This window comes from Cyanistes caeruleus, chromosome 24 (genome assembly GCF_971803275.1).
Source record: "Cyanistes caeruleus chromosome 24, bCyaCae1.hap1.1, whole genome shotgun sequence".
Taxonomy (NCBI): Eukaryota; Metazoa; Chordata; class Aves; order Passeriformes; family Paridae; genus Cyanistes; species Cyanistes caeruleus.
In genome coordinates, this window is record NC_141724.1 from 1,744,153 (window position 1) to 1,770,670 (window position 26,518).

The 26,518-nt window shown below is 56.1% G+C and overlaps 2 protein-coding genes across 6 annotated transcripts in view; one reads left to right on the top strand and one right to left on the bottom strand.

The window, feature by feature from the left end:
* The first annotated feature begins 303 nt into the window (after positions 1-303).
* On the top strand, positions 304-25,447 carry CNTN2 (contactin 2). Of its 5 annotated transcripts, none has more exons than XM_086861624.1 (23): positions 304-446; positions 7,608-7,711; positions 11,730-11,874; positions 12,628-12,803; positions 13,096-13,191; positions 13,435-13,644; positions 14,210-14,309; positions 14,630-14,805; positions 16,112-16,248; positions 16,722-16,851; positions 17,704-17,854; positions 18,117-18,244; positions 18,546-18,721; positions 19,413-19,533; positions 19,876-20,034; positions 20,152-20,301; positions 20,834-20,904; positions 21,121-21,355; positions 22,096-22,211; positions 22,542-22,728; positions 22,929-23,041; positions 23,120-23,288; positions 24,176-25,447. In XM_086861624.1, exons 2-23 carry the CDS (start codon positions 7,657-7,659, stop codon positions 24,283-24,285), a joined length of 3,111 nt encoding a protein of 1,036 aa, XP_086717750.1. In that variant the 5' UTR covers positions 304-446; positions 7,608-7,656; the 3' UTR covers positions 24,286-25,447. The 5 variants fall into 5 exon arrangements, with proteins under 5 accessions (XP_086717750.1, XP_023798046.2, XP_086717747.1 ...); XM_023942278.2 differs by lacking the exon at positions 304-446 and adding an exon at positions 5,539-6,042; XM_086861621.1 differs by lacking the exon at positions 304-446 and adding an exon at positions 6,886-7,246 and having other exon boundaries at positions 7,428-7,711.
* The window catches only part of RBBP5 (RB binding protein 5, histone lysine methyltransferase complex subunit), a 36,046-nt gene continuing 19,415 nt past the window's right edge, over positions 9,888-26,518 (bottom strand). Inside the window, exon 14 of the mRNA XM_086861631.1 lies at positions 9,888-11,663. Coding sequence (XP_086717757.1) covers positions 11,656-11,663 — 8 coding nt within the window. The 3' untranslated portion in view covers positions 9,888-11,655. The remainder of the gene's footprint in view (positions 11,664-26,518) is intronic.

Consider the following 26,518-nt stretch of genomic DNA (forward strand, 5'->3'; position numbering starts at 1 on the left):
GCCGAGGGGGCTCTGCAGGCGGGAGAGGCTGCGGGATGAATTATGCATGATGATGGTGATGATGATGATGATGAGGATGATGAGGATGATGATGCCCGAGCCGCTCTGCCCGCCCGCCCGCTCCTCGCGGCTGTGGCAAGCGAGGTAAAAGCAGGGCGGGCGAGAGGAGGAGGGGGAAAAAAAAAAAAAAAATTAAAAAAAAAATAAAATAAATAATTCCGCGTCTCCAGGGAGCGGCGTGGTGGTTGGCAGCGAGCGAGGGAGCGCGCACGCAAGGAGGGAGGAGAGGGAGGAGCACATCCTAATGCAGAGATGCTGCAGTGGCTTTGGGCACACACATCCACACTCGGCCAGCCACCAGCCGAGCGCTGCCTCCAGCCCAGCCCCCGGCAGCCGCCAGGCCCCGCGGGCCCCCGGCTGATGCCCACGCTGCCCTCCCGGCCCAGGTAAGCGCTTCGTGCCGCTCTGCTGCATCCCGGAGAGCTCCCGGAGGGCTCGGGGCAGCATTCCCGACTCGTGCTGGGTGCGCTCCGGCCGGGGGGGACTCTGTGGGGTCCGCAGGGATGGGGTCAGGAGCTGGGGGTGCTTTGGGCATCCCCGAGAGGAGCCGGGGGTGGAGTTGGGAGCGGGGGGGCCGCGCTGGTGGCACTTGTGGCAGCGCTGCGCGGCCGAGCTCAGGGCGGCTGGCAGCTGAAATGTCTCTTAAGGGAAAAAAAAAAAAAAAAAAAAAAAAAAAATCGGGGAATATTTCGGTTCTCAGCGATTGTCGCGAGGTTTTTCCCGGCGCGCTCCGGCCCGAGGCGATTCGGGAGCGCGCTGGTGGGGTCGGGCACCTCCGGCGTGCCGGGGGGATCCACAGGGGGTTCTGCTGCCCCAAACTCCTTCAGCACCCCCAGAATGAGCTGGCAGAGCCCTGAGCGGCCCCAGGGTCTCCTCTCCAGGGAAGGGGCTCCAGGAAGGCCGTGGTGTCCCAGTTCACCTTCCCGAGGGCAGATCCCAGGGGAGGGGGGGGATTTGGGGGTGCTCCGGGGGGATTTGGGGGTCTGGGGCTGTGCCAGGCGCACTCGGGGCTGTGGGGGATCCAGTGAAAAGCCACGGATCCATTCCCACCCCATTCCCCGAGGGCACGGGGGGTCACCCACAGTCAGGGCACCCCTCTGCTCCCATTCCCTGAGGGATGGACGCTGGGATGGGGAAACAGCCGGGGGCAGGGAAAAAAACTGGGGGCGCTTCCTGGGGCTCCTTTTCGTGTCTTCAAAGTGCCCGAGCTCCCTCCTCACCCCACCCTCGCTGACCCCAAAACTCCCCCGGGCTGGCCACAACTCCCACCAGCCCCCAGCGTTATTCCCAGGGCTGGACCGGGGCGTTTTCCCAGGAGATCGCGTCTCTCCCGGGAAACACCGGTTGCTGTGAGGATGGGAGGCAGCAGCCTCTGCATCCCGGAGCTGGGAGAAATCCCAAGGCTTTCCCAAAGCCCGGCCCTGCTCTTCCCAGGCAGATCCACGAGGAATTCTGAGGGCGCAAATCTGGAGCAAGGGGACTTGCAGGAGATTTAGGATCAAAAAATGAACCTCTCCAGGCTGGATATTTGGGATTTAGCACAGAAACCTCTTGCTTTGCTCAGAAAAACCCAAACTTTCCAGAAATAACTGAGCTTCCCACAGGGTGGCTCAGAATTCCCAGAAACTCCAGAAAATGGGAGCTGGGGGGGTTCTGTCCAGCCCAGCTGCACCGGGGGCTCAGGTAAAGTGAGACAAAGGATTCCCAATGCTCCATCCATCCCCTGATTTATTCCTACAAAACAGAGCGGTCACTTTTATCCCTTTGGAATATCTGCAGAGGATTTGACGGCCTGGCTTAGGATTTTCTGGTCGGATTTACCACAAATAAATCATAAATGGCAGAAACCCCGAGCCGAGCCGTTAGGATTCCCCCCACACTCATCCCACCTGCTCCCGGCCCTTGGAAATGGGAATCCACGTGGAGCTGAGCCCACGTTAAAGCTGCTCAGCCACGCCGGGTGCGTTGGAAACGCTCAAAATCCAAATTATCCGTGAGATATTTGAGGAGAGGCTGAGCCCTGGAGGGGTTTCTCTCCCCGCACCTGCCGGCAGCTCCCGGCGGCTCCGCCGAGCGCGGCCGCGCATTCCCGGGGTCGGGGATGGATCCCACATCCCGGCCCGGAGCTCGGGATGGGGTTTCAGGGAGCTCGGATTCTCAGGGAGTTCGGGATGGGGTTTTCAGGGAATTTGGGATGGGGTTTCAAGGAGTTCGGGATGGATTTTCAGGGAGTTTGGGATGGGGTTTTCAGAGAGATCGGGATGAGGTTTTCAAGGAGATGGGGATGAGCTTTTAAGGGAGTTTAGGATGAGGTTTCAGGGAGTTTGGGATGAGGTTTTGGGGAATTTGGGATGGGGTTTTCAGGGACATTAGGATGAGGTTTTCAGGGAGTTTGGGACGAGGTTTTCAGGGAGCTTGCAATGGGGATTTCCCCATCTCCCACGGGTTTGCTCAGCGCAGCTCTCCGGCTGCACAAAATCTCTTTCTCTAAACCCAAAATCTTTTATCTTCCATGACAAACACCCTGATGTTTCCCTGCTGGAAAATCCAGGATCCCACTGGGCTGATCCAAGGTTCATTCCCGCCCGGAGCCGGCTGTGGATCCAACCCCAGCCCTGCCCAGCAATCCTGATCCCAAATTAGGACATTTATTATTTACTGGAGAGCCGTAAAAACCAGGGTGGGACAGGAAAATCTGTTTAGTGTTGATCCCTGCTAAGGCTGGGAATGTTTGGAGCCCGAATCCCAAACCCGAGGGCAGGAGAGAAGGGTTGGAGCATCCCAAGGAGCAAAACAAAACCAGCACCACCGCAGGGATCACCTGAGGGGCGATTTTAACTCCAGGGTCCCCTCGGGGCTGCTGTCCCTCCCCAGTATGACCAGTACAAGCACCCAGCGGTGCACTGGGAGGGCTGAGGAGCTCCGTGAGGCTGAGGAAGATCCCCGGAGCCAGGCAGGGATCCCCAAACCCCAAACCCTCGGGAAGGTTCTCGCTGCTGGATCAGAGCTTCCCTTCCCAACCCCTTCTCCAGGAGGTTTCCCGAGCTCTCCGCTTGTTTTTCCCGACTCCCAGGAGCGCTTCCAGCGGCGGGAGGGGCTGGAGCAGGTAGGAGCTATTTATACCTGAGGCACAGCAAGGCTCTGACGCCACCGGGAGCGCGAGTGGGAGGCGGGAGGAGCCCGGGATAGTCCCGGCTTTAGGCCGAGCTTCCCGGAGCTGATCCAGGCCTGGAGAGGGCAGTGGGAAGCGGGAATGGGGAGGTTTGTTCTGGGGAGCTCAGCTCCATCCTGGCTGCCTGAAATCCCCCCCTGGATCAGCGCCTCTTCCCGGCCCATCCCGCGGGAACAGCCGGAATTTCCCGGGAAAAGGGAACATTTCCCGGAAAAAGGGAACATTTCCCGTGCTCGGCAGCGCCCGGAGCGGGGCTGGCAGCACCGGGAATGTGCCCTATGGGATGTCTGTGGCTTCACCAGCCACAACCGGGATCTGGGGCGGACATCGCCTCCCGAATTCCCGCTGGAATCACTCCGGGGTGGATTTCCAGACTTCCAGCCTCATTCCAGCTGCTCTGGGCTGAGCTTTCCCTTGGAATTCGAGTCTGGAGGGAGAGTTTAGAGCTGCAGCGATCCAAACCCACCTGGGCAGGACAGAGGGATGTGGGACCCTCCGGAAGTGTTTTGGGGACACATTTTGTGGTTGGGAACCCAACATCGGGTCCTGACCCCTACCAGAGCAGAGACCCCCAAACTGCAGTTTGGGGTCAGTTTTTGGGGTGTTTTGGTCCTCGTTTGGAAGTTTTCTTGCTCAGGACGGGTTTGGAGTGGCCTGGAATTCCTGCAGGACCTGGAGCCACTGACAGATCTGGGAAGGGCTGAATCCAAAGTTTTCCTCTCAATCCATCCCTGATTTCCAGGAGGACGAACCCGTGACAATGAACTCGTTTGTTCCTCCTGTGCCGGGATGGACACGATGTCCCCAACCTTGGGAAGGTTCTGAGAGTCAGAATCCAGGGAACATCACACGCCTGCCCTTTCCAGCTTTAGCCACCATCCCGAATAAAAGAGGCACAGGAGGAATTCCAGCCTGGCCCCCCCTCCGGAGCGATCCTTCCCTGGGGAATGCTGCGGCAGAAGGAGCTGCCCCACTTAATCCCAAATGCTCCTCTCGTGGCTGAGAGCAGGAGATGGAATTACACTGATTTATCCCGGTAATGGATAGCGCAGGACATCTCCTGCCAAAATCCACCCCCGACCTCCCCAAAATCCCGCTGGAATCATCCTCCAGAGGATGCAGTGGGTGCTGTCCCAGGCAGTTCCTCCTCTCCCAGCACCCCTCAAAATCTCCCTGAGCTCCCTGACTCTGCCTCCCTGCTAATGGATCGCTCCCAGATCTTCCCGAGGCTCCGGAGGGAAGGGATAATGTGGAGTTCTCCATCCCTCCTGGCTCCCGGAGGTATCGGTGACAGCCTCCATTAGCGGCGGTGACAGATCCCCTTTCAGGACAGCAGCGGGCTCTCGAGGGGCTGTCAAAACACCCCGGCAAGAGCGAAAAAACTGCTCCCTGTGGCCCTTCCCCAACCAGGGAGGAGAGCAGGGCTCAATATCCAGTGCAGAGTGTTCCCGAGCTTTGGAGGAGCTCGGGGTCGGATCCAGGATCAGGAACTGGGGGTCAGATTCAGGATCAGGAACTGGGGATAGATCCAGGATCAGGAGTTGGGGATCAGATCCAGGATCAGGAGTTTGGGGTCGGATCCGGGATCAGGAGCTGGGGATAGATCCAGGATCAGAATTTGGGGATCAGATCCAGGACCAGGAGCTCAGGATCACGGCTCTGGAGATGGCTGCCCCATCCCTGGTCCAAGGTCAGGTTGGAGCTGGGGTAGTGGAAGCTCTCCCTGCCCATGGCAGGGACTGGAATAGGATGGGGATATAAAGTCCCTTCCCACCCAAACCAGCCCCAGATTCCATAAAAAATAACAAAATCCAGCTGTCCTGCACTCGTTCCTGTTTGTTCTCGAAGTGTCAGGAAAGGGAACAAAGGAGGCAAAGCCCAGGCGGCTCCTGGAGCTCAGCAGAGAATTCTGAGCAAAAACTCCGAGTTTAACTTGCGGCCGCTGGTGCAGGAGCGGCTCCGCCGCTGCCGCCTCCCCCGAACCCCGGAGCGAGGGAACTGCAGAGATTTGGAAAAGTCAACTCATTAATTAGCGCGGGCCTGGCATCTCCTGCAAGCCCCCAGCGCGCCCGGCTCAAAGCTGCCCCTTGTCCCCAGGGCGGAGGGCCAGGCCAGGGGAACAAAGGGACAGTGTTGGCCGCGGGGCCGTGGGCTCGGGACGCTCTTTGGGGCAGGATTCTCGGTGACATCAAGTGACTCCATGTGACCGAGCCACTCCAGGGCTGCTGGAACCAGCGGCTTCTGCGTGGGAGCGTCTCCCGCCCCGCTGCGCTCCGTCCCCAAATTCCCTGTCCCTGTCACAGCTCGTGCCTCTCCCACCAGGAGCTGCCGCCTCCCTCTGGCCGCGGTTCCTCCGTCCCCGGCCAGGCGCGATAATGAAGCTCCAGATTTATTTTGGGGCCTGTCAGGGAACAAAATCCCAGCAGAGCTGAGGGCGGCTGTCCCCTCTCTGTCCGCTTCTGTCAATCCCCTCTGTCCCCTCCTGTTTGTCCCCTCTCCGTCCCCTCTCTGTCCCCTCTGTCCCTTCCCTCTTCTGTCCATCCCCTCCCTCTGTCCCCTCCTGTCTGTCCCCTTTCTGTCCCCTCTCTGTCCCCTCTCGTCAGTCCCCTCTGTCCCCTCCTGCTTGACCCCTCTGTCTCCTCTCTCTGTCCTCTCCTGTCTGTCCGCTCTGTCCGCTCTGGTCTGTCCCTTCCCTGTCCCCTCCCCGTGTCCCCTCCCCGGCTCTCAGGAGCGCTGGGATCCAGCCCTCGCACCCAGGCGAGATAAAATCCCGGGATTTTGGGATGCTGGGAGCAAAATCTCCTCTCTGGGTGAGGACACAAAGGGGCCGGGTGTTTTCTGCGGCCGGAGGGGCTCGGGGAGCCGAGCTGGGCTCGGGCTGTTTGCTCAGGTGCGGTTGGTAATGAGGAGGGCTTGGAAAGGGGCAGAGAATCCCATGGGATGGGTTAATCCCTGCTCGGAGGGCTCGGGAGCGGACAGATGGGCAGGGACGGGAGTGGAAGCGGCACCAGCTGGAGCAGGGGGGATGAGCAGCAGGAGCGGCCCGGGAGCTGCTGGCAGCATCTTCAGCTCCTCACCGGGGTGTTCTGGGGAAATGAGGCCCTGCCGAGCTGGGGGAGCGCTGCTGCCAAAGGGTTTGGTAACAAAGAGGGATAAACCAGCCCAAAATCCCTGCTGGAGTTCCGCGGGAAGAGGTGCGGGAGGTGGAGCTGCTCCCGCAGAGGGCTCGGGGAGCAGCACAAAGAGCTCAGGGTTTGGTTGGGGGAGTTGATTTTTGGGAATATTTTGGGATCGCAGGAGGCAGTGGAGGAGACTGGGAAGGCCATCGGGAAATGCCCTGGTACTATGAGAGTTTCAAGTAAAGATTATTTTGTCAAAGAATCCCCAAATCCTCGAGTGATTTGGGTTAGGAGGGACCTTAAAGCCCACCCAGTGTCACTCCTGCCATGGGCAGGGACACCTTCCATAATCCCGGGGTGCTCCAAGCCCTGTCCAAGCTGCTCTGGGACACTCCCAGGGATGGAAAATCCCATTGCAGGGCATCCCAACCCTCACCAGCCAAGAATTCCTTCCCAATATCTTCTTTATTTTCACAAAAATCCAAATTATTCCTCCCTCCTCACCCCCGCCAACACCCGGTGTGCTTCCGGCTCGGAGTTTTCCATCAAAAACTCCTGGAAAGGAGAATTTATGGAGGAACGGGGGAGAATGGGAAACAGCAAAGGAGGAGGGACAACAATTCCCGTCCTGATTTGTCCCATCGGGGACAAAAACAGCTCCTTCAGCCGCTCCCGCTCCTCCGGGCACAGCTGGAATTTTGCCCTGGAGTGACTCTCGCTCGGGCTGGGGGCCAGCGGGGAGGCACAGCTGGAGCCTGGAGCCTCTGGAACTGCAGCTCCATGGAATATCTGGGGCTGGAAAGGTCCGGCTGACCCCAGAGCCTCTGGAACTGCAGCTCCATGGGATATCTGGGGCTGGAAGGGTCCCGCTGACCCCAGAGCCTCTGGAATTGCAGCTCCATGGAATATCTGGGGCTGGAAGGACCCCGCTGACCCCAGAGCCTCTGGAACTGCAGCTCCATGGGATTTCTGGGGCTGGAAAGGCCCCGCTGACCCCAGAGCCTCTGGAATTGCAGCTCCATGGAATATCTGGGGCTGGAAAGGCCTCGCTGACCCCAGAGCCTCTGGAACTGCAGCTCCATGGAATATCTGGGGCTGGAAGGGTCCCGCTGACCCCAGAGCCTCTGGAATTGTAGCTCCATGGAATATCTGGGGCTGGAAAGGCCTCGCTGACCCCAGAGCCTCTGGAACTGCAGCTCCATGGAATATCTGGGGCTGGAAGGGTCCCGCTGACCCCGCTGTGTCCCCCCCGCCAGGGTCGCTGTCCCCACGCGCCCGTAGAGGCTCCGCAGGACCCGGCGCAGGATGGGAGGCGCCGCTGGATTCATCCACGCTTCCCTGGCCGTCGGCACCTTCCTGGGTAAGAGATTCCCGTGGGAGCGGCGGGAGGGGCTGGAGCAGGCGGGACATCAGCCGGGATCCACCGGGAATGCGGCCGAATCCCAAATCTCGGGATGGGCTGTTCCGTGTCTGCGCTGTTCCCGATATCCCCTTGGGCCAGGAATGTTTGACACAATTTCTCCTTTCTAACCCCAGATTTCGGGAGGTGCAGGAGGAATTTCCTCCTGCCAGTGGGATTCATCCCGCTCCCCATCCCACTTTTTCCTGGGATTCCTTGCTGGCCAACCCCTGCAAAGATCCCCCTGCTCCTTAGGGAGCATTTCTGGATGTCAGGGAGGATTTCTGGATCTCAGGGAGCATTTCTGGATTTCAGGGATGAGTTCCAGATCTCAGAGACCATTTCTGGATCTCAGGGATTAATTCCAGATCCCAGGGATCATTTCTGGATGCTCAGGGAGCACCTCTGGATTTTGGGGACCATTTCCAGACCCCAGGGAAGGAGGAATTGAGGAGTTCTGGATCTCAAGGACCATTCCTGGATTTTGGGGCTGATTTCTGGATTTTGGGGACCATTTCCAGACCCCATCCCTGGATCTCGGGGAGGCTCAGGCCGCTCCCTGCAGGTCCCTTTTCCGCAGGGAGACATTTCCTCTCCAGCTGAGTCCGGATAATGTCCTCCAGCCAATCCATCACGCCGGGCACGCTGCAGGCCCATCCTCATAAATATCTAATTACCTTTTAATGTTCTCTGCATCCCCGAGGAGGCCCAGGCAGGGGGGGCTGCCCTGGATCCGGAGGCAATTATCCCGCTTGGAAATTGGCCCGACCCCCACGCGGCCACGGAGCCGGAGTTGGGGTCTCCCATCGAGCACCTGAGTTCAGGCGAACCCCCCAAAAATCCCGGGATGTCTGGGAGGGTGATTTTCACTGAGCTTTGGCTGATGGTGCCGTGGAGCTCTGGAGGGACAGGGAGAAATCCTGGGAATACAAGGAGGGATTGGGACAAAAGGATGGGGGCGATGGATGAGGCTCAGGGAAACCTTCTGGAGTGGGAAAAGAGCCAAAACATCCAGGTCTGGAGCGAGATTTAAATATTTAAAGCTTCTGAAGTGCACAGAGACTGCTCTAAAATCCCCAAATCTCCCTGGCCTTTGTTCATTTGGGAAAACCTCTGGAAAATATGGGAATCCAAGCCCTGACCTTTTGTTCTTCAGAAAGGTGCTCATTAAAAACAACCCAAAATAAAACCCCGGTTCCTCAGAGAGCCGGTCCTCAAAAAAAAAAACAAACCCAAATCCAGCAGGATTCTGGGCATAAATTTCCTGCAAAACCAATTTATTACCCAGCTCCCTCCCGTGATCCAGAGGCTGTGGACGTTCTCAGAAAAAGGAATTCAGCTTGGAAAACATTCCACCGAGGAAATCCATCATTTCCTGGGCTCAGCACAAAGTGCAGCCTCCTGCACACCTGGGCTTTCCAGGCCTGGCTCTCAGCATATTCCTAAAAATATCCCCGAAATAACCCAAAAGGGAACCTTTGGAGTCACCTCCCTGCAGCTGCTTCTCCAAATCTTCATTTTTAACCCGTTTCCCATTATTTTGGTGCTAATTATCATTTTCCCTAATAGTGAAGGTTATTTTAGGGGCGTGGTGGGGTTTTTCCTGTCATTCCAGCTCTCCCAGCTGGACAGAACATGGAAAATTCCCAACAGGTCGCTCCTCTCCTTTGAAATTTGGCTTAAAAACCTTTATTTTGTGCCTGTCTTCTCCCTGTTTTCCGAACACCAGAGCTCCAGGACAGATCCTGCATTGGCAACGTTAAAAATTGGGAATTCTGGGGTGGCAGATCAGTCTCAGAAGTTCTGGGATTGATCAGTTCTTCATTTTAATCTTATCCCCACCTCGTAACAGTTTAATTACTGCTTTAATCAACCTCTGATTTATTTAATGAGCGAAATCCAAGCGTTTCACCCCCAGCACCTTGGAATTGTGGATTAAAACTCACCTGAAGTCCTGGCATCGATTCCAAGAGGGAAAATCGATGCCTGGCACTGGCAGCTGTAACCTTGGCAGGGACAAAGGGACAGCAGAGGACAGCAAGGGGACACGGGCTTGGCTCTGGGTGGGATCAGGAGGGAGGACGAGCCTGATTTGGCTTGATTGGAATAAAAAAAATCCCACGGGAAAGGGCAGGGATGGAAGTGGTACCAATAGATATTTTATTTGTTAAATAAATAGAAATTCTTTACCTTATGCTCTCTAATTAACCTCAAAATTAAAGCTGTTCAGCCTCGGTCCTATCACCGCCATCTATCAGAGCACAATTAACTCATCTATCAGCACGCAATTAAATCTTTTCTTGTTAATTCCCCATTAACTCAATATTGTTTTCCCCCCAAGATCAGCAGAGTTTATTCCAGCCGGGACTCCCTCAGCACTGACCCAAGCAGGAGAAGATTTCCAGTTTTCCCTTTAGGAACGGGACCATCCTAGAAGGAAAACAACCCCAAACCCACTGCTTTTCCTTAATTCCAAAGAATCCCAGCTCAGCGCCTCTCCCTGTGTGAGGGAACCGTCCCGCGAGCCGATCCTGGCGGAGCTGGGATAATTGCCTGGAGCAGGGACACGGGGAGCAGCTGCTCCCAGCCCAGAGCCAATTACCAGATCCCCTCTTCCATCCCATCCCATCCCATCCCAGCCTCCTCCTGGAGCAGCCGGAGCGCGAGGCCAACCCCGGGAGCCGCGGGTCAAGGGCTGCTCCCGCTGATCCCAGGCCGTTCCCGGCTGGAAGTGGCTCTTCCATAAAACATCCCGCTCCCGGGAATCGCTTCGTTTAGGAGCGGCCCCGCTGAGCAGCCGGGGAAGGAGACAGATTGGCGTTGGCACAGCGGGTTGGAGACGCTCATTAATTCAATTACAGAGCAGGGAAGGATCCCGGAGCCGGGGAAGCAGCTCGGAGCTTATCAGTGCTGGTGGCTCCTTCCCTGATAAGGGCCAGGCGTCTCCAGGGGGACAGGGACAAGGAGGACAGACGTGCTGGCAATTATCCCACCGGCTGTTCCTGCGAGGAGGAGATTTCCAGGTGGATTCTGCCTGGCTCTCGCTCCCAGTGTCCCTTCCAGTGACCACCCCGGGCTGTGGGAGCTGCCCCGGCCCACGGCAGGGGTGGAACGGGATGAGCTTGAGGGATTCTCCCACCCAAAGCAGGCTGGGGTTCTGGGATTCTCCTGCGTGGAAGGGGATCCGCTGGAATTTGCTGTTTATCTGAGACAGGAAGGCAGCTGGAACTTGCCAGTGGCACTTTGTCCCCAAAGGGTGGCCCAGGCACGGTGTGGATCAGGCGGGGGGGGCTTTGTCCCTCTTGTTCCTCCTCGTTCTCAAAACCAGAGTGAAACCTGTGTCTGAACACCCCAAAAGCGGCTTCAGGCTCATCCCAGCCATGGAACAGAATGGTTTGCACTGGTTTGCACTGGTCTGCTCTGGTTTGCAGTGGGTTGTACTGGTTTGCACTGGTTTGCACAGGTTTGTACTGGTTTGCACTGGTTTGTCCTGGTTTCCACACCAGTAACCAACTGGTTTGAGGTGTCAGGAGCTGGGGGAGCTGCAGGGACAGAAGGGACCTGCCAGGTGTGTCCAGAGCCGTGAAAATCCTGGTTCTCCCCTCTCCTCCCTCTCCCTGGAGAGGATTTCGGAAGAACGCACCAGGCAAGGTCTGTGCAGGCAGAGGAGGAACCTCAGGGACAAGGGGACATTCCCAGCTCCAGCTGTGGTGCTCCAGGAGGTCCCTGGTCCTTCCTCCACGTGTCTCCAGGGATGCTGGTCCCTCTGGAAGGGCGGGAATGGCGCGGGATGCTCGGTGGGAAGGGCAGGTTGTGTTCCCACAGCCAGGGCCGGGCTGTGCTGACAGATGGGGTGGGGTTGTCACATCGCTCCTTCTCTCCTCCTCCTCGCTGCTGGGCACACCCTACAAAACTGAAGAGGAGGATTTTTTTTAGGAAAAGCCAAGCGGAGCTGAGCAGGTTTTCCCCTCTCCCGCAGTTTGGTGCCAAGCCCAGAGCGGCACGCGGAACTACGGGCCGGTGTTCGAGGAGCAGCCGTCCCACACCCTCTTCCCTGAGGGCTCTGCAGAAGAAAAGGTCACCCTGTCCTGCCGAGCTCGGGCCAATCCTCCCGCTACCTACAGGTGAGCTCCGGGCTCCCTCTGCGCCTGGAACGGGATAAAAACATCCAGAATTCTGCTTTCTCCCCTCCACTTTTATGTATGGAGAATTACTGACTTGGGAATGAGATTCCTTATCCTGTGAGGAGCTCAGGGAGCTGGGAAGGGTTTGGAGAATCCTGAGGGAGCTGGGAAGGGTTTGGAGAATCCTGAGGGAGCTGGGAAGGGTTTGGAGAATCCTGAGGGAGCTGGGAAGGGTTTGGAGAATCCTGAGGGAGCTGGGAAGGGTTTGGAGAATCCTGAGGGAGCTGGGAAGGCTCAGCCTGGAGAAAAGGAGGCTCAGGGGGAATTCCTGGCTCTGCACAAGTCCCTGCCAGGAGGGGACAGCCAGGGGGGATTTGGGATGTTATCCCAGGGACAGGAGGAGAGGGAACGGCCTCAGGCTGGGCCAGGGGAGGCTCAGCTTGGACAGCAGCAGGAATTTCCTCATGGAAAGGGCGGCCAGGCCTTGGAAGTGGCCAGGGAGGTTTGGAGTCCCCGTCCCTGGAGGTGGCAGCTGGAGGTGGCACTCAGGGCTCAGGGTGGGCATCGGGCACAGCTCGGACTCGCTGATCCCAGAGGGATTTTCCAGCCTCAACAATCCCACAATTCTGAGATATTCCAGTCCCCTCCCAGGTCACAGCTCAGATCCAAATCCACCTCCAGCCCCACCCCAGCTGGAAAACCAGCAGGCCCAGCCCCACGGGGATTTATCCCTGCCCCCATTTCTTCTGGCAGGTGGAAGATGAACGGCACGGAGCTCAAGCTGGAGCCGGATTCCCGCTACAGGCTGGTGGCCGGGGATTTGGTGATCAGCAACCCCGTGAAAGCCAAGGATTCCGGCTCCTACCAGTGCGTGGCATCCAATTCCAGGGGCACCGTGGTGAGCAGGGAGGCCTCGCTCCGCTTTGGCTGTAAGTTTGGCACCCCCAGGTGAATTAAACACAATCACAGTTAGGCCTGGCTTAAACTGGCTTAAACTGAGCCTGCCTGGAGAAAGGCTTGGAGAGAATCTCTCCAACACACCATCCCATGGAGAAATCCCCTGGCAATTCCATAGAAATCTGGAGAATTTGGAGTATTACGGAGAAAGGCAGTGATAATTTTGAGATCTCCCTCTGCACAAACCCAGCCAAGGAGGGGCAGAGAAAGCGCAGAGGTTCCTCCAGCTGTTGTTCCTGTCCGGGTTTCACTCTGCCTGTTCAGTTTTGCAGGAATTCTCAGCGGAAGAGCGGGACCCCGTGAAGATCACCGAGGGCTGGGGGGTGATGTTCACCTGCAGCCCCCCACCCCACTACCCAGGTAAGGGGGACACAGCAGAGCACGGGGTTCCCGAATTTTCTGGGAATTTCAGGGAAGGAAATTTGGGGTTAACTCAGAGTTTGTAACACAACAAAGCAGAGGCAGAACTTGGTGTGTCCATGCAAGGGCCAATTCCAGCTGGGAATCCCACTGGATCCATCCACCCAAGCCTGGAATCCCACTGGATCCATCCCACCTGGGAGGACAAACCCCTCCAGTTTATTCCTTTCCTTTTTCCCCAAGGTTTATCCTACCGGTGGCTCCTGAACGAATTCCCCAATTTTATCCCGGCCGACGGGAGACGTTTCATCTCCCAGACCACGGGCAACCTTTACATTGCCAAGACAGAGGCCTCGGACCTGGGCAACTACTCCTGCTTTGCCACGAGCCACATCGACTTCATCACCAAGAGCGTCTTCAGCAAGTTCTCCCGCCTCAGCCTGGCTGCAGAGGGTCAGTGCTGTGGGATTGTCCCAAAAATGCCAATTCTTATGGGAAAAGTCCGAATTAACAAATCCCTCCACAGCGCCCAAATCGCTCTCCAGCCTCCCTTAAGAGCTTCAAAAATACGGAGGGGCTGGGGTGGGAGGGAAGCAGCTCTCTCTCCAAGATTCCCTGTTTCCACTCCACCCATGGGGTTTCTCTATTTTTAAAGGATAATTCTGGTACTGGGAAAAGGGAATTAAACAGGAGGAAGGCCTGGATGGACACGGATTGGAGCCACCTGGGATAGTGGAAATTCCATGGCACGGGTGGGATGGGCTTTAAGGACCCTCCCAACCCAAGCCATCCCAGGATTCTGTGGTTCTCAGGAATTACGGAGCCCTGAGATGTTCCCAAGAGATTCTCAGAGAGCTCAGCAAGAGCTGTCTGAAGAAGAAAATGAAACCTCTGTCCCCCCACCCCAACACACAAAAGGGTTGGGAAGCCACCTCATGTGTCCCTCTGCCCTTTGAGACCCCCTGGGTGGCATTTCGGTGTCACCCAGGTGCCCTGAGCGGTGTTTTCCCCATGGCAGATGCCAGGCAGTTCCCACCCAGCATCAAGGCCAGGTTCCCCACGGACACCTACGCTCTGACCGGGCAGCTGGTGACCCTGGAGTGCTTTGCCTTTGGAAAGTGAGTGCAGCGTCCGCGGGGATCGGGATGGGGATTGGGATGGGGATTGGGATGGGGATTGGGATGGGGATGGGGATGGGGATTGGGATGGGGATTGGGATGGGGATTGGGATGGGGATGGGGATGGGGATTGGGATGGGGATTGGGATGGGGAGGGAACGGCAGAACTTCCACACCTCCTCTCTCCGATGGAGGACCAGAGATGGAGGGAAATGGGAGAAGGGAGGAGCTGGCTAAAGCCAAGGCCCAGTGGGACAGGTCAGGGGTGGTCACATGGGGAATGAGCTCAGCCTGGGTTCACCGGCTCGGCTTTCCTGCAGCCCCGTGCCCCGGATCAAGTGGAGGAAGCTGGATGGGCCGCAGTCCTCCAAGTGGATCGGCAGTGAGCCCCTGCTGCAGATCCAGCACGCTGGATTTGAGGATGAGGGGACGTACGAGTGTGAGGCGGAAAACGCCAAAGGAAGGGACACCCACCAGGGCCGCATCATCATCCACGGTAACGCACCCAAATACACCTCTTATCCATGGGGACACACCCAAACACATCCCTTATCCACGGGGACGCACCTAAACACATCCCTTATCCAAGGGGACACACCCAAAAACGTGCTCTTCATCCCAGAGGACACATCCAAAAATGTGTCCTTCATCTGAGGGGACACATCCCTTATCCACGGGGACACACCCAAACACATCCCTCATCCCAGGGGACACATCCAAAAACATGTCCCTCATCCAAGGGGACGCAAACACATGTCCATCCAAGGAACACATTAAACACGTGTCCTTCACCCAGGGAAGTGTCCTCCATCCAAGGAACACTTTAAACATGTGTCCTTCATCAAAAGGGACACATTAAACACGTGTCCTTCACCCAGGGAACACATTTTAACTTCCCAGAGCATGCCAAGGTGCCCCAGGCGATGCTCTGAGGGTTTGGGATGAAAACCACGAGCTCTTACCAGCCCTAATTAAATCATTGCCAAGCCCCAACCAAGACCTGCAGGACTCAGGGAAACCTTTCCCCAGTGGGCACAGTTGGGCCGTAGTGAGGGGAGAGAGAGAGCTCCAAACGGGCTCTAAAATCATCACAGCAAACATCAGGGAACCAGGGAAGGAAGGAGAGTGATAAAAATCCAATTTGGCTCGTGCTCAAGATCCTCTCCAAGCCTGAGGAGCTTCCACAGGGGCTAATGCTCCGAGCTGTTAACCAGATCTAGTCAAGCTAAAAAACTTCCCATGGTTACCTTGGCTTGATCCCAGTTTTTCTTGAAGCTCAGGAACAGCCCGAAGCTGAGAGAGGGAAGGTTTAGAGGAGATACCAGGAAGAAATTCCTTAGTGCAAGAGTGGTGAGGCCCTGGCACAGGGTGGATGGGCATGGTGGCACAGGAGCTGTGGTTTCATCCCTGGAAGTGTTCCAGGCCAGGTTGGACGGGACTTGGAGGAGCCTGGGATGGTGGAAGATGTCCCTGTCCATGGCAGAAGGTGGCACTGGGGGACCTTTAAGTCCCTTTCCAAACCAAACCATTCCATGATTCGATGATTCAGGAACAGCTGAATCTCACGAAGAGAAACCAATTCCTCAGCCCTGGATTCTGCCCTGACCTTGTGCAGCTGGAGCCCAGCAGGACCCGGCCGTGCCTCTCACTGCACAAACGGCCGAGGCTGTTCCCGTGGCAGGTCCCGCTGTGCCAACGACTGTGCCGGCGGCACTGGCACAGGGACATCCTTCTGCCAGCCTGGCACTGCCACCTCTCAGCTGAGCTCCTTGGCTCTGCCCCCTCTCTCTTGTCCCCTGCAGCCCAGCCCGACTGGTTGGACGTGATCTCGGACACGGAGGCCGACATCGGGTCCGACCTGCGCTGGAGCTGCGTGGCCTCCGGCAAACCGCGGCCCACGGTGCGGTGGCTGCGGGATGGGCAGCCCCTGACGTCCCAGGTACCCTCCAGCCAGCTCTGATCCCGCTCCTCCAGCCCCAGCCCCTCCTCCTGCCTCGCTCCTGCATCCCTGCCCGGGTTCTCACCCCCGCCTCCCTCCTCCATGTGCCCCCATCGGGCTGCGAAGCGACGGCACCATCCCCAAATCCCCTCTCCTGGCGCTGCCATCCCAGCCATTGCTTCGTGCAGCTGCAGGGACTCACAGCCGGCCAGCAGGGAGGACAAACAGCGCCTCGTGCCTGTCCTGGTGTCACCTGCACCTTGCTGCTCAGGTGTCTCGGCAAACACAGCACGGCAACGTGGCAGAGTGGCTTCACAGACATAAAAACAAATCCTGTCTTTTCCCGCATGGAAAACCAGGCTGGCCTCGAGGAGTCTGTGATGAAACTCAACCCTGACCCAGCCGAGGACTGAGCTGCATATTTTTTTTTTTTTGTTTTCTCATCTAATGGGTTCACCCTCTTGTTTGCACAGAACCGCATCGAAGTGAGCGGTGGAGAGCTGAGATTTTCCAAGCTAGTCCTGGAGGACTCTGGCATGTATCAGTGTGTGGCTGAGAACAAGCATGGCACAGTTTATGCAAGTGCTGAATTAACAGTGCAAGGTAATTCCTCTCTCCCAGAGCTCTGGGTTCCAATGGGACACTGAAAAAAAAATCTCTTCCTAATATCCTGGTGTGATCCTGACATTGTGACGTCGCAGTGAGATAAGAGCAGGCAAAAAACTGCTTCGCTCACCACTGAAATGTTTTCTGGTTCAACAAGACAAGCCCTTAAATTTTAAATCCTGTGTAAATTCTGTGTGAAAGCGAACAAAAAGAAATTTGTTTGCCCACGGGAAGTGGACAGGACATCCAGCAGCAGCACTACAACCTCTCTCCCACTACAAATTCTTCCTTTTTGGAGGAAAGAGGTCCAAAACCGAAAAGTTCAGTCTCCATTCCGCCTGCTTTGATGGATGGTGACTGGAGCTGAACTGCTGCCAAACTTGTTCCATGATGTTATTCCAAAAGTTTATCTCCTCATGGAGATGCCAAAGATAAATCAAAGGCCTTGAGCACCAACTGCTCAACAACAACACACCGAGGCCAACAGGTAAATCCCAATTCCATCTGCAATTCCAGGAGGAGTTTCAGGCAAGCTGGATGTCTGTGTTGGTCAGGATATTGAAGAGATTATCCTCGACATGTTCCAAAGCAGCTGTTGTTGTGTCTCTCAAAGACCTTGCACTTGTTAGGGTCATTCCCATCGCTCCGTCCCACTCGTGTGCCACATAATTCCTGCCTGGCAGGCATCAGGATCCACCCGGCAGCCGAGGAATTCCTCCCTTATTCCGCTCTCCAGACTCTGCCTCGCTTCTCTTACCGAGCCATCCAACAACAAATCTATTCCCGCTGAAATTCCCCCCAGGGCAGCGTTTCTAATCGTGCCTTAATCCTCTTTTTTTATCCCTGTAGCTTTAGCTCCAGATTTTAGACTAAACCCGGTGAAGCGCCTGATCCCGGCAGCCCGGAGTGGGAAGGTCATCATCCCGTGCCAACCACGAGCAGCACCAAAAGCCACCGTGCTCTGGACCAAAGGGACAGAACTCCTGGTCAACAGCAGCAGGTAGCAGCACAGAGTCAGCTCCCACCTAGAAAATGCAGCTAAAATCTTTTTATTTTTTATCAGAAGACTGGACTCGATGATCCAAATCTGCTGCTGCATCCATGAATTTTTTTAGTCCTCTAATTTCCTCTTTAGCAAACTCCCACGCAATGTTTTTCTGCCTGATTTTGTCAACAGTTTCTCTAAAATCAGAGGAGATTCCCAAATCTCCAGCACGAGCGGATCTTTTAACTTTCTTTGTGTGGCTGCTCTTCCTTTGCAGGGTGACGATTACGGCGGACGGGACCTTGATCCTGCAGAACATCAGCAAATCCGATGAGGGGAAATACACCTGCTTTGCCGAGAACTTCATGGGCAAAGCCAACAGCACTGGAATCCTCTCTGTCCGAGGTAGGGATGATCATCTGGGGTCAATCGAGCAAGAAACGGCTAAGAATGAGTGATGTGATCTTTCTCCCCTCCTTATACTCCCAAAAAACAGAATAATCAGGGAATCAAAGCGATTTCAGGTAGAGCAGCAAAACTTCTGCCTGAGCCACCAACAAACGGCCCTTAAAAAATGCGTTTCTATTTCCTAATCCCTCCTCTTCCTCCTGTGAAGAGCTGCTGGAGCAGGATGAGGAGCTGGAAGGGTTTGGATAATGGGATGGGGACGTTGCAGCTAACGGCCCTTCCCGCTCCTTCCCTGCAGATGCCACCAAGATCACGCTGGCACCATCGAGCGCCGACATCAACGTGGGCGAGAACCTCACCCTGCAGTGCCACGCGTCCCACGACCCCACCATGGACCTCACCTTCACCTGGTCCCTAGATGATTTCCCCATTGACTTCGACAAGTCCGAGGGGCACTACCGGCGAGCCAGCGCGGTAAATCCGGAGGGAATTCCGGACCATCCAAAGGGATGGAAAATTAATTCCACGCTCGTTATTTGCGTGTTTGTGACCACCAAAGCTGCTCCATCACTTTGCCCAGAGAGGTTGTGAATTCTGCATCCCTGGATATGTCCAAGGCCAGGTTGGACACGGCTTGGAGCAGCCTGGGATAGTGGAAGCGGTCCCTGCCCACAGCTGGGGTGGAATGGGACGGGCTTTAAGATCCTTCCCAATTCAAACCATTCCATGATTCCATGATCACTCCCTTCCTAAACCGGAGGAGAAAGGGAAAGACCTGTGGATAACGGCAGGCAGAGATCACTCAGTGATCAATCAATGATTGATCAGTGACCACTCACTGATCACTCAATAACCACTCAATGATCAATCAGTGATCACTCAATGGTCACTCATTGATCACTCAACCATCACTCATTGATTACTCAATGATCACTCATTGATCACCATCCCAAGCCAAACAGAACCAGCACAGGCTCAGCCTTGGCCATCACTGGATCCATCTCAGATCCATCCAGCTCCATCACCCATGGGGGAATCTTTTCCCATCTCCCTCTTCTCCACCTTCACCACAACCCAACCACCCAAACCCAAACCACTCTGAACTCTGGGCTGTGACCGGGCGCCTCCTGATGCTGTGCCCCTGTGTTCTCCCGTTGCCCTGCAGAAGGAGGCCATCGGGGACCTCAGCATCTCCAACGCGCAGCTGCGGCACTCGGGCCGTTACACCTGCACGGCCCAGACCGTGGTGGACAGCGCGTCCGAGTCAGCCACGCTCACCGTCAGAGGTAATTCCCTGTGGGAACATTCCCTGCTCCTGACAGAGCAATGGCACGTGGCAACGGCCTGTGGCCTCAGCTGCTCCTTCCTTGTAACCACCTCACACCCAGGAATTCTGTCACATGGCCTAGTGGGTTTTATTTTCACCCAAAACTTGGGTTTGATTATCTTGGAGGTCTTTTGCAACCTTTCCAATCAGGCTTAGGAGCTTTTCCAGAGCCTAAAGCTGGCGGGGAGGCTTCCCAGCTTCCAGAAAAGAAAGGCCGGATATGAATTTAGGACTTGCACAGTGCACAGAGGGATAAACCTCCAGATCTTCCATGTCAGTGACACATTTCCCATCCCTCCAGGACCTCCAGGCCCACCCGGGGGGGTGGTGGTGAGGGACATCGGTGACACCAGCGTCCAGCTGAGCTGGAGCCGCGGCTTTGACAACCACAGCCCCATCGCCAGGTACCTCATTGAGGCCCGGACCCTCCTGTCCAGCCAATGGAAGCAGATGCGCACCAGTGAGTGTCCCCACGGTGGCACCGGTGACAAACCGAGGCCACCGGTCACCGGCCGGTCCTGGCTCCGTGCTGCTCCTCGCTCTATTCCTTCCCCTCTGCTGTTACTGGATTTTACAGATCCCGTAAACATCGAGGGCAACGCGGAGACAGCGCAGGTGGTGAACCTCATCCCATGGATGGATTACGAGTTCCGGGTCTTGGCCAGCAACATCCTGGGAATTGGGGAGCCCAGTCTGCCCTCCAGCAAAATCCGGACCAAGGAAGCAGGTGGGTGTGGAGACAACTGCAGGTCCCTGTCCCCGCCCGGGATGGTCCCAAGGGATGAATCATCTCCTGGAGAGTTCCTGGAGCTGAGGCCACCACAGGATTTTCCACCTTTTTGCCCATTTCTGTGTCGAAGATGAGCAGGGTTAGAACTGCACTTCCCAGCGCTACATCCAGCTGGGAATGTTCATTCCATGTCCAGCTGCTTGGACAGAAGGGATGGGAGAACAGCAGGAGAACTGCACCCAATCCACCAAATGCAAACCAGCTTCTTCCTAATAAAACTCCCCTCCACATCCCTGCTTTTGAGTTCCATCCTTGTCCTCTCCAAAACCAAATCCTTGTCCCATGCCCCTAAATAACCTGGTCGGGCACAAGCTGGAATTCCAGCCAGGATTTTCATGGCTGAAAACAGAGCCCAGACTTTTCCTGGGATCTGTCCCATCCGGTGTCACCGGTGTCACGCCGCGTTTGTGCTCCTCCATCGTTCCCACCTCCTTAACCCAGACTCTGCTTTTCTTTGGGGACCTCACAGCACCGACGGTGGCACCGTCCGGGCTTGGTGGCGGCGGAGGGGCTCCCAACGAGCTCATCATCACCTGGACGGTGAGTTGGGAACAGGGAAAGCACCACGGGGGGACCACGTGGCATTTTCTGAGGGGGGAAATCAGCGCTGCCATCCCAGTTTGGACGTGGGGATGAGCCCAGGGCTGGTTTGGATGGACCAAGCGCATGTTTCCTTCGGGAAATCAGCACCACCATTCCAATTCGGATGAACCAAAGGCTGGTTTGGATGGACCAAGGCTCCCTTTCTCTTCCCAGCCCACGCTGCGGGACTACCAGAACGGAGATGGCTTTGGGTACATTGTGTCCTTCCGGAGGAAGGGCAGCCAGGCCTGGCTGAGGGCGCGGGTGCCGCACGCGGAGTCGCTGCACTTCGTGTACCGCAACGAGAGCATCGCGCCCTACACCCCCTTCGAGGTGAAGATCAAGGCCTACAACAGGAAAGGGGAGGGCCCTGAGAGCCTCACGGCCATCGTGTACTCGGCAGAGGAAGGTAAAGAGCAGGGGGAGAGCTGGGGATGTCCAGCATGGAGAGGAGAAGGCTCCAGAAAGAGCTCAGAGCCCTTCCCAGGGCCGAAAGGGGCTCCAGGAGAGCTGGAGAGGGGGCAAGGGATGGAGGGACAGGATTCAGGGAATGGCTTCCCACTGCCAGAGGGCAGGGCTGGATGGGATCTTGGGATGGAATTGTTCCCTGTGAGGGTGGCCAGGATGGAATTCCCAGAGCGGCTGTGGCTGCCCCTGGATCCCTGGCACTGTCCAAGGCCAGGCTGGCCAGGGCTTGGAGCAGCCTGGGACAGTGGGAAGTGTCCCTGCCATGGCAGAGGGTGGCACCAGATGAGCTTTAAGGTCCCACCCAAACCATTCCATGTCTGCTCAGACTCAGAATTCCCCAGCTTTGTCCAACCCACCGCCTTTCCTCAGCCAGACACCTGCAGATCCGTGTCCATCCAGGAGCTCCCAGAATGGCTTTTCCAGCACAACATTCCTCTACTCCTCCGAAGACGCAGAGTGACAATTCCCTGAGCCCAGCCCCGACCACCCCAGAGCCTGGGGGCAGACACGGATCCCAGAGCTCACAGCTGTGGCCCTGCTCGTCCTCCTAAATCCCTAAATCCCTTCCCCTCGCTCCGTAACACAACACCAGCTGTCTGCCCGCGGGATGATGCTGCGGGAAAACCTTTTGTTCCCAACAGGGCCCAAAGTCAGGAAAAGGATTTTATTCCTGTTTTTCAGAGCCCAAAGGGGCTCCTTACAGGGTCATCGCCAAGTCTGTCCTGTCCTCGGAGATGGATGTGTCCTGGGAGCCTGTGGAGCCGGGAGAAGTGACCGGAGTGCTTTTGGGATACGAGGTAGGAGATTCCAATGGGAACGGGAGACCCTGAGAGCCCAGCAAGGGAAACTCCCCCGGGTTATGTGAGGTGAAAGGAAACAGCTGTGATTCCAGAGGTGGGGATAATTCACACCACGTGGTTCTAACGGGGCTGGCACTGCTCTCTCAGGAGAGATTAAAGGGATTCATCCCGTTTTTCCTGCCTGCCTTTCCCAGGAGGCCGTGGCCTCATTCCTGGGCACACACAAAGCAAAATACACGGACACAAACACCCAAAGGCCCTTCAGCATGGGCTGACTCGGGATTTGCAGATCTCCTTCCTAAACCCATCCTGTCCTTCTCCATGCAGATCCGCTACTGGAAGGACGGGGACAAGGAGGAGGCGGCTGACAGAGTGAGGACGGCAGGGCTGGTGACATCGGCTCATGTCACTGGCCTGAACCCCAACACCAACTACCACGTGTCCGTGCGAGCCTACAACCGGGCAGGGACCGGCCCCCCCAGCCCCTCCACCAACGTCACCACCACGAGACCTCGTGAGTGAGCCCTGACCCCTCCACTTTCCACAGGATCCCCCAAAATCACCCAAGCTTTGATCTCAGTGCTCTTGTTTGACGTCCTTTGAATGCCCCGTAGAGCTGACAGCCCTGCCGAGGCTCGGGGGACAGCAGGACCAGCACAGCCTTCTCCTCACTCCCTCATTTACCCAATCCCTGTCTGCTCTTACATCCCTCAGCACCAAAAAGGCCACCTGGGAACATCTCCTGGACTTTTTCCGGCTCCACAGTCAGCATCAAGTGGGACCCCGTGGTGGCCAAGGCAGACGAGTCGGCAGTGACGGGGTACAAGGTACGGCCAGCGTGGCTGGGCTTCTCCTGGAGGAGATCCAAGGAAATCACAGGAACTCAGCGTTCCCTCTTCCCACAGATGCTCTACAGGCAGGATTCCCACTCGGCCCCCACCCTGTACCTGGCCAGCAAGAGCCAGATCGACATCCCCATCCCCGAGGATTTCACCCACGCCTTTGTCCAGATCCGGGTGACCGGACCTGGCGGGGATGGGACGCCGGCAGAAGTTCACATCCTTCGGAACAGCGGTACCTGTGTTCCTCCTGCCACGCCCACCCACTGACCACACCCACCCATTGACCACACCCACCCCACTGACCATGCCCATCTACTGACCCCACCCACCCCACTAACCACACCTGCACAACTGACCACGCCCATCTACTGACCACACTCACATCATCCCACTGACCACCCCCACCCCCACTGACCACACCCATCTGACCACACCCACCCCACTGATCACGCCCACCAATACGCTCCTCTGGCCACACCCATCAATGTGATTCCATGATTGCCCTCTCCATGCCCAAATTCCCCTTTCCAAGGTTCTCCCCAGGCTCTGGAGCTCCGAGACAGGAGCTCAGCCACAGGAAGGACTCAGTCCGCCCCTCCCATCCTGGCCACAGCACAATCCCAATAAATTGTGTTTTAAAATCCCTCTCTCCCTTCCAGGGCCATGGGAGAACATCCTCCCGCAGTGTTTTAGGTTGAGACTCTGGAACTGGGCTTTTCTGGAATTGTTTTTTCCTGGAATCAGCCTTTGGTTTCCTTGTGCTGTTCACTCATAGGAATTCCTGACTCTTCCCAAACTCAGTCCAGCCTGACCCAGCTTTAGGATTTGCAGCCTCGAGACCCCACAACACCCAACTTCCCAAGAGTTAAGAACTAAAAACCATTTAAGTTTTCCACTAAGAGTGAAATCCCAGCTCCGTGGGGCCACAGCTCCAGCAAATTCCCTAAATTCAGGGCTGAATTCTCAGTGCCCACCCCCAAATTCCTGCTCCCAGCATTCCCAGGAGTTTTATCAGTGCCAAACACACAAAAAAACCCCACAAAACCTCACTTCCCCCAAGTTCCCCGCAGTGTCCGCACCACCCCACAGCCGCCCCTTCCCTGTTCCCGGTTTTTCCAGGGACGAGCATGATGGTGGAGGACTCGGGGACGAGGCCAGCGCCACACGTCGCGGTCATCACCACCAACTCCCTGCTGATGGTGGCCCTGATCAGCTCCCTGGAGCTCTGACCGCGCCCCGGACGCGGCTCCGGACACGATTCCTCCCGATCCCGCGGGAACGAGGCGACGTTCAGCAAATCCCACTTGGGAGCGGGGCGGCACCGTGGGGAAAGGATTGGACCACTTGGTTGGAAGGGAGGAAGAAATTAAAAACAGCTTTTTTTTTGTCTTTTTGGTTTGGAGGAACAGAAGCTTTCGTACAAGACATGGGTCTTTAACCGATTAAATGTTTTTTAAGGAAAATGAGGAAAACGAAGAATTCTCCAGGAATTCTGCAGCCAACTGCCCCACTCCCCCTCACTGTATCCATAGGTTTTCTGCCTTATTGAAGCCATGTATGAGATAACCAGACTGCTAAATTTGACTTTTTTTTTAACTCTGTACAGTGAATTCCATGTGGGGACGGGGACTGAGGAGTTCAGGGACACCCATCCCACCACAGCCAGCTCGGAGCATCTGTGGGACGGGATTGATCCTTTTTTCCACCAAAAAAAAAAGCGCCAAATCCTGCAGGAACCAACCCAAGGAGACAAATCCTTGGGAGGATCAAGCTCTGCCCCAGCCTGAAAAGCTTTTTTTACAACTCTGGTGTTCACTTGCCGCACCAGCCTGGTGCTTGTCTCAGCTGTGAGGTGCAAATTCCGTGTTTTCCCATATCCCACCTGCTTTGGGGGTGGATTTGCCACCCTGTTTGCCTCTTTCCTTTCTGTTTGGAGAGAAGGGGTTCCTTTCCCAGAATCCCTAATTCGGGCAGCTCTGCCTAAAAATGGAGGTGCCAATAAATCCGATTTCAGAGGAGTTGAGAGAAGGACTTTTAAAAAAAGACAAAATGAAAAGAGGAATGGGAAACTCCAGGAAGCCACCGCTGGAACAACAAGGAAGATTTGGACTCAGATTCATCGCCCCGCACTGAGAATTCATCCAGCCAAAATTCCAGGCTGGGATTGGGACTGCAAAGGCTGAGATCCAGCCAGGAAGCGGCTCTGAATTCCATCTGCGATGGCTGCCGGACATCCCAAGGAAGCACTGGGATGCTGAGGAGCCCCCTCCACTCCAGAGGCTGGGAAAAGCAGGAACGCTGAGCTGAGCTCCCACAGGACTGGTTGGGAATTGATGTTGCCTGTTGAAATCTCTGTCTCCCAGTAAAGCAGTTGACCAAAGTTAACGAGAATTGATTGGTGTTGCCACTGGTTTCATCCCAAGGGTGGTTTTAGGGACTTTTCCCCGGCTCTGATTCCTCAATCCCAGAGAAAACAGCGCCAGCCTGGGCAATCCCAATCCCAGAATTTCCTGGCTGAGCCCTGACGAGCAGTTTTCCCTTTAAACGCCAGTTCCTCATTCTTTTTAGCCCAGGTGGTGGCAAGGAAATCCCTCTCCAGACAGGGCAGCTCAGGCTTTGCTAAGCCCTGTTTTGGGCAGTCCCTTCTGCCATTCCGTTGATCCAGGGTTGGGAGAGCCACGGGGAAGGATCTGCACCTGCAAATCCGGCATTCAGACCTCGGGAAACGACAAAAACCTACGTTTAAAGCCCAGCCAGAGCCACCAACAGGAGGAAAAGGCTTGGGATCCTCCCTAAAACCTCTCAGAGCTTCCTAAAATACAGCCCAGGGGTTAAAGGTGTGCAGAGACAGGGAGAGAACTGGAATGCCTGGGATTTGGAGGGAAGGATGGAGAGAGGGAAGGATGGAGAGAGGGAAGGATAGAGAGAGGGAAGGATGGAGAGAGGGAAGGATGGAGAGGAAAGGAGCTCCTCCCAGCTCCAGCCTCTGGTGATCCCAAAGATCCCGGAGCTCCAGGCTCAGCTGGGCTGAGGCAGCTCCTGCCTTGTCCCCAGGAGCTGCAGGGACAGCCCTGGAAGCTCCTGATGCTTCCTAAAGCTTGGGACCGCGGAAATTCCTCCTGCTGGGAATGGGGAGCACAAAGAATTCCCAGAAAGTCCAGGGTTTCCAAGGAGTTCAGAGTTCCCAGGGTTTCCATGGAGTCCAGGGTTTCCATGGAGCCTGTGCCATCATTGTCTCCAGGTGAAAAATTGGGAAAAAGGAGTTCAGGCACCAATTCAGAGCAGAGAGACACTTTTTTCCTAAATTCCTGCCATTTATGGTGGGAATTCAGGGGCAGTGATGAAGAAAAGATGATTTTGCAGGGAGAGATGGAAAAAAGGAGGGATGGGGATGCTCTTCCAAGGGTTTTTACTTCCCTGCTTGCACTAAGCTCCAGCCTCTGCTATTCCCTTTTCCTTTTC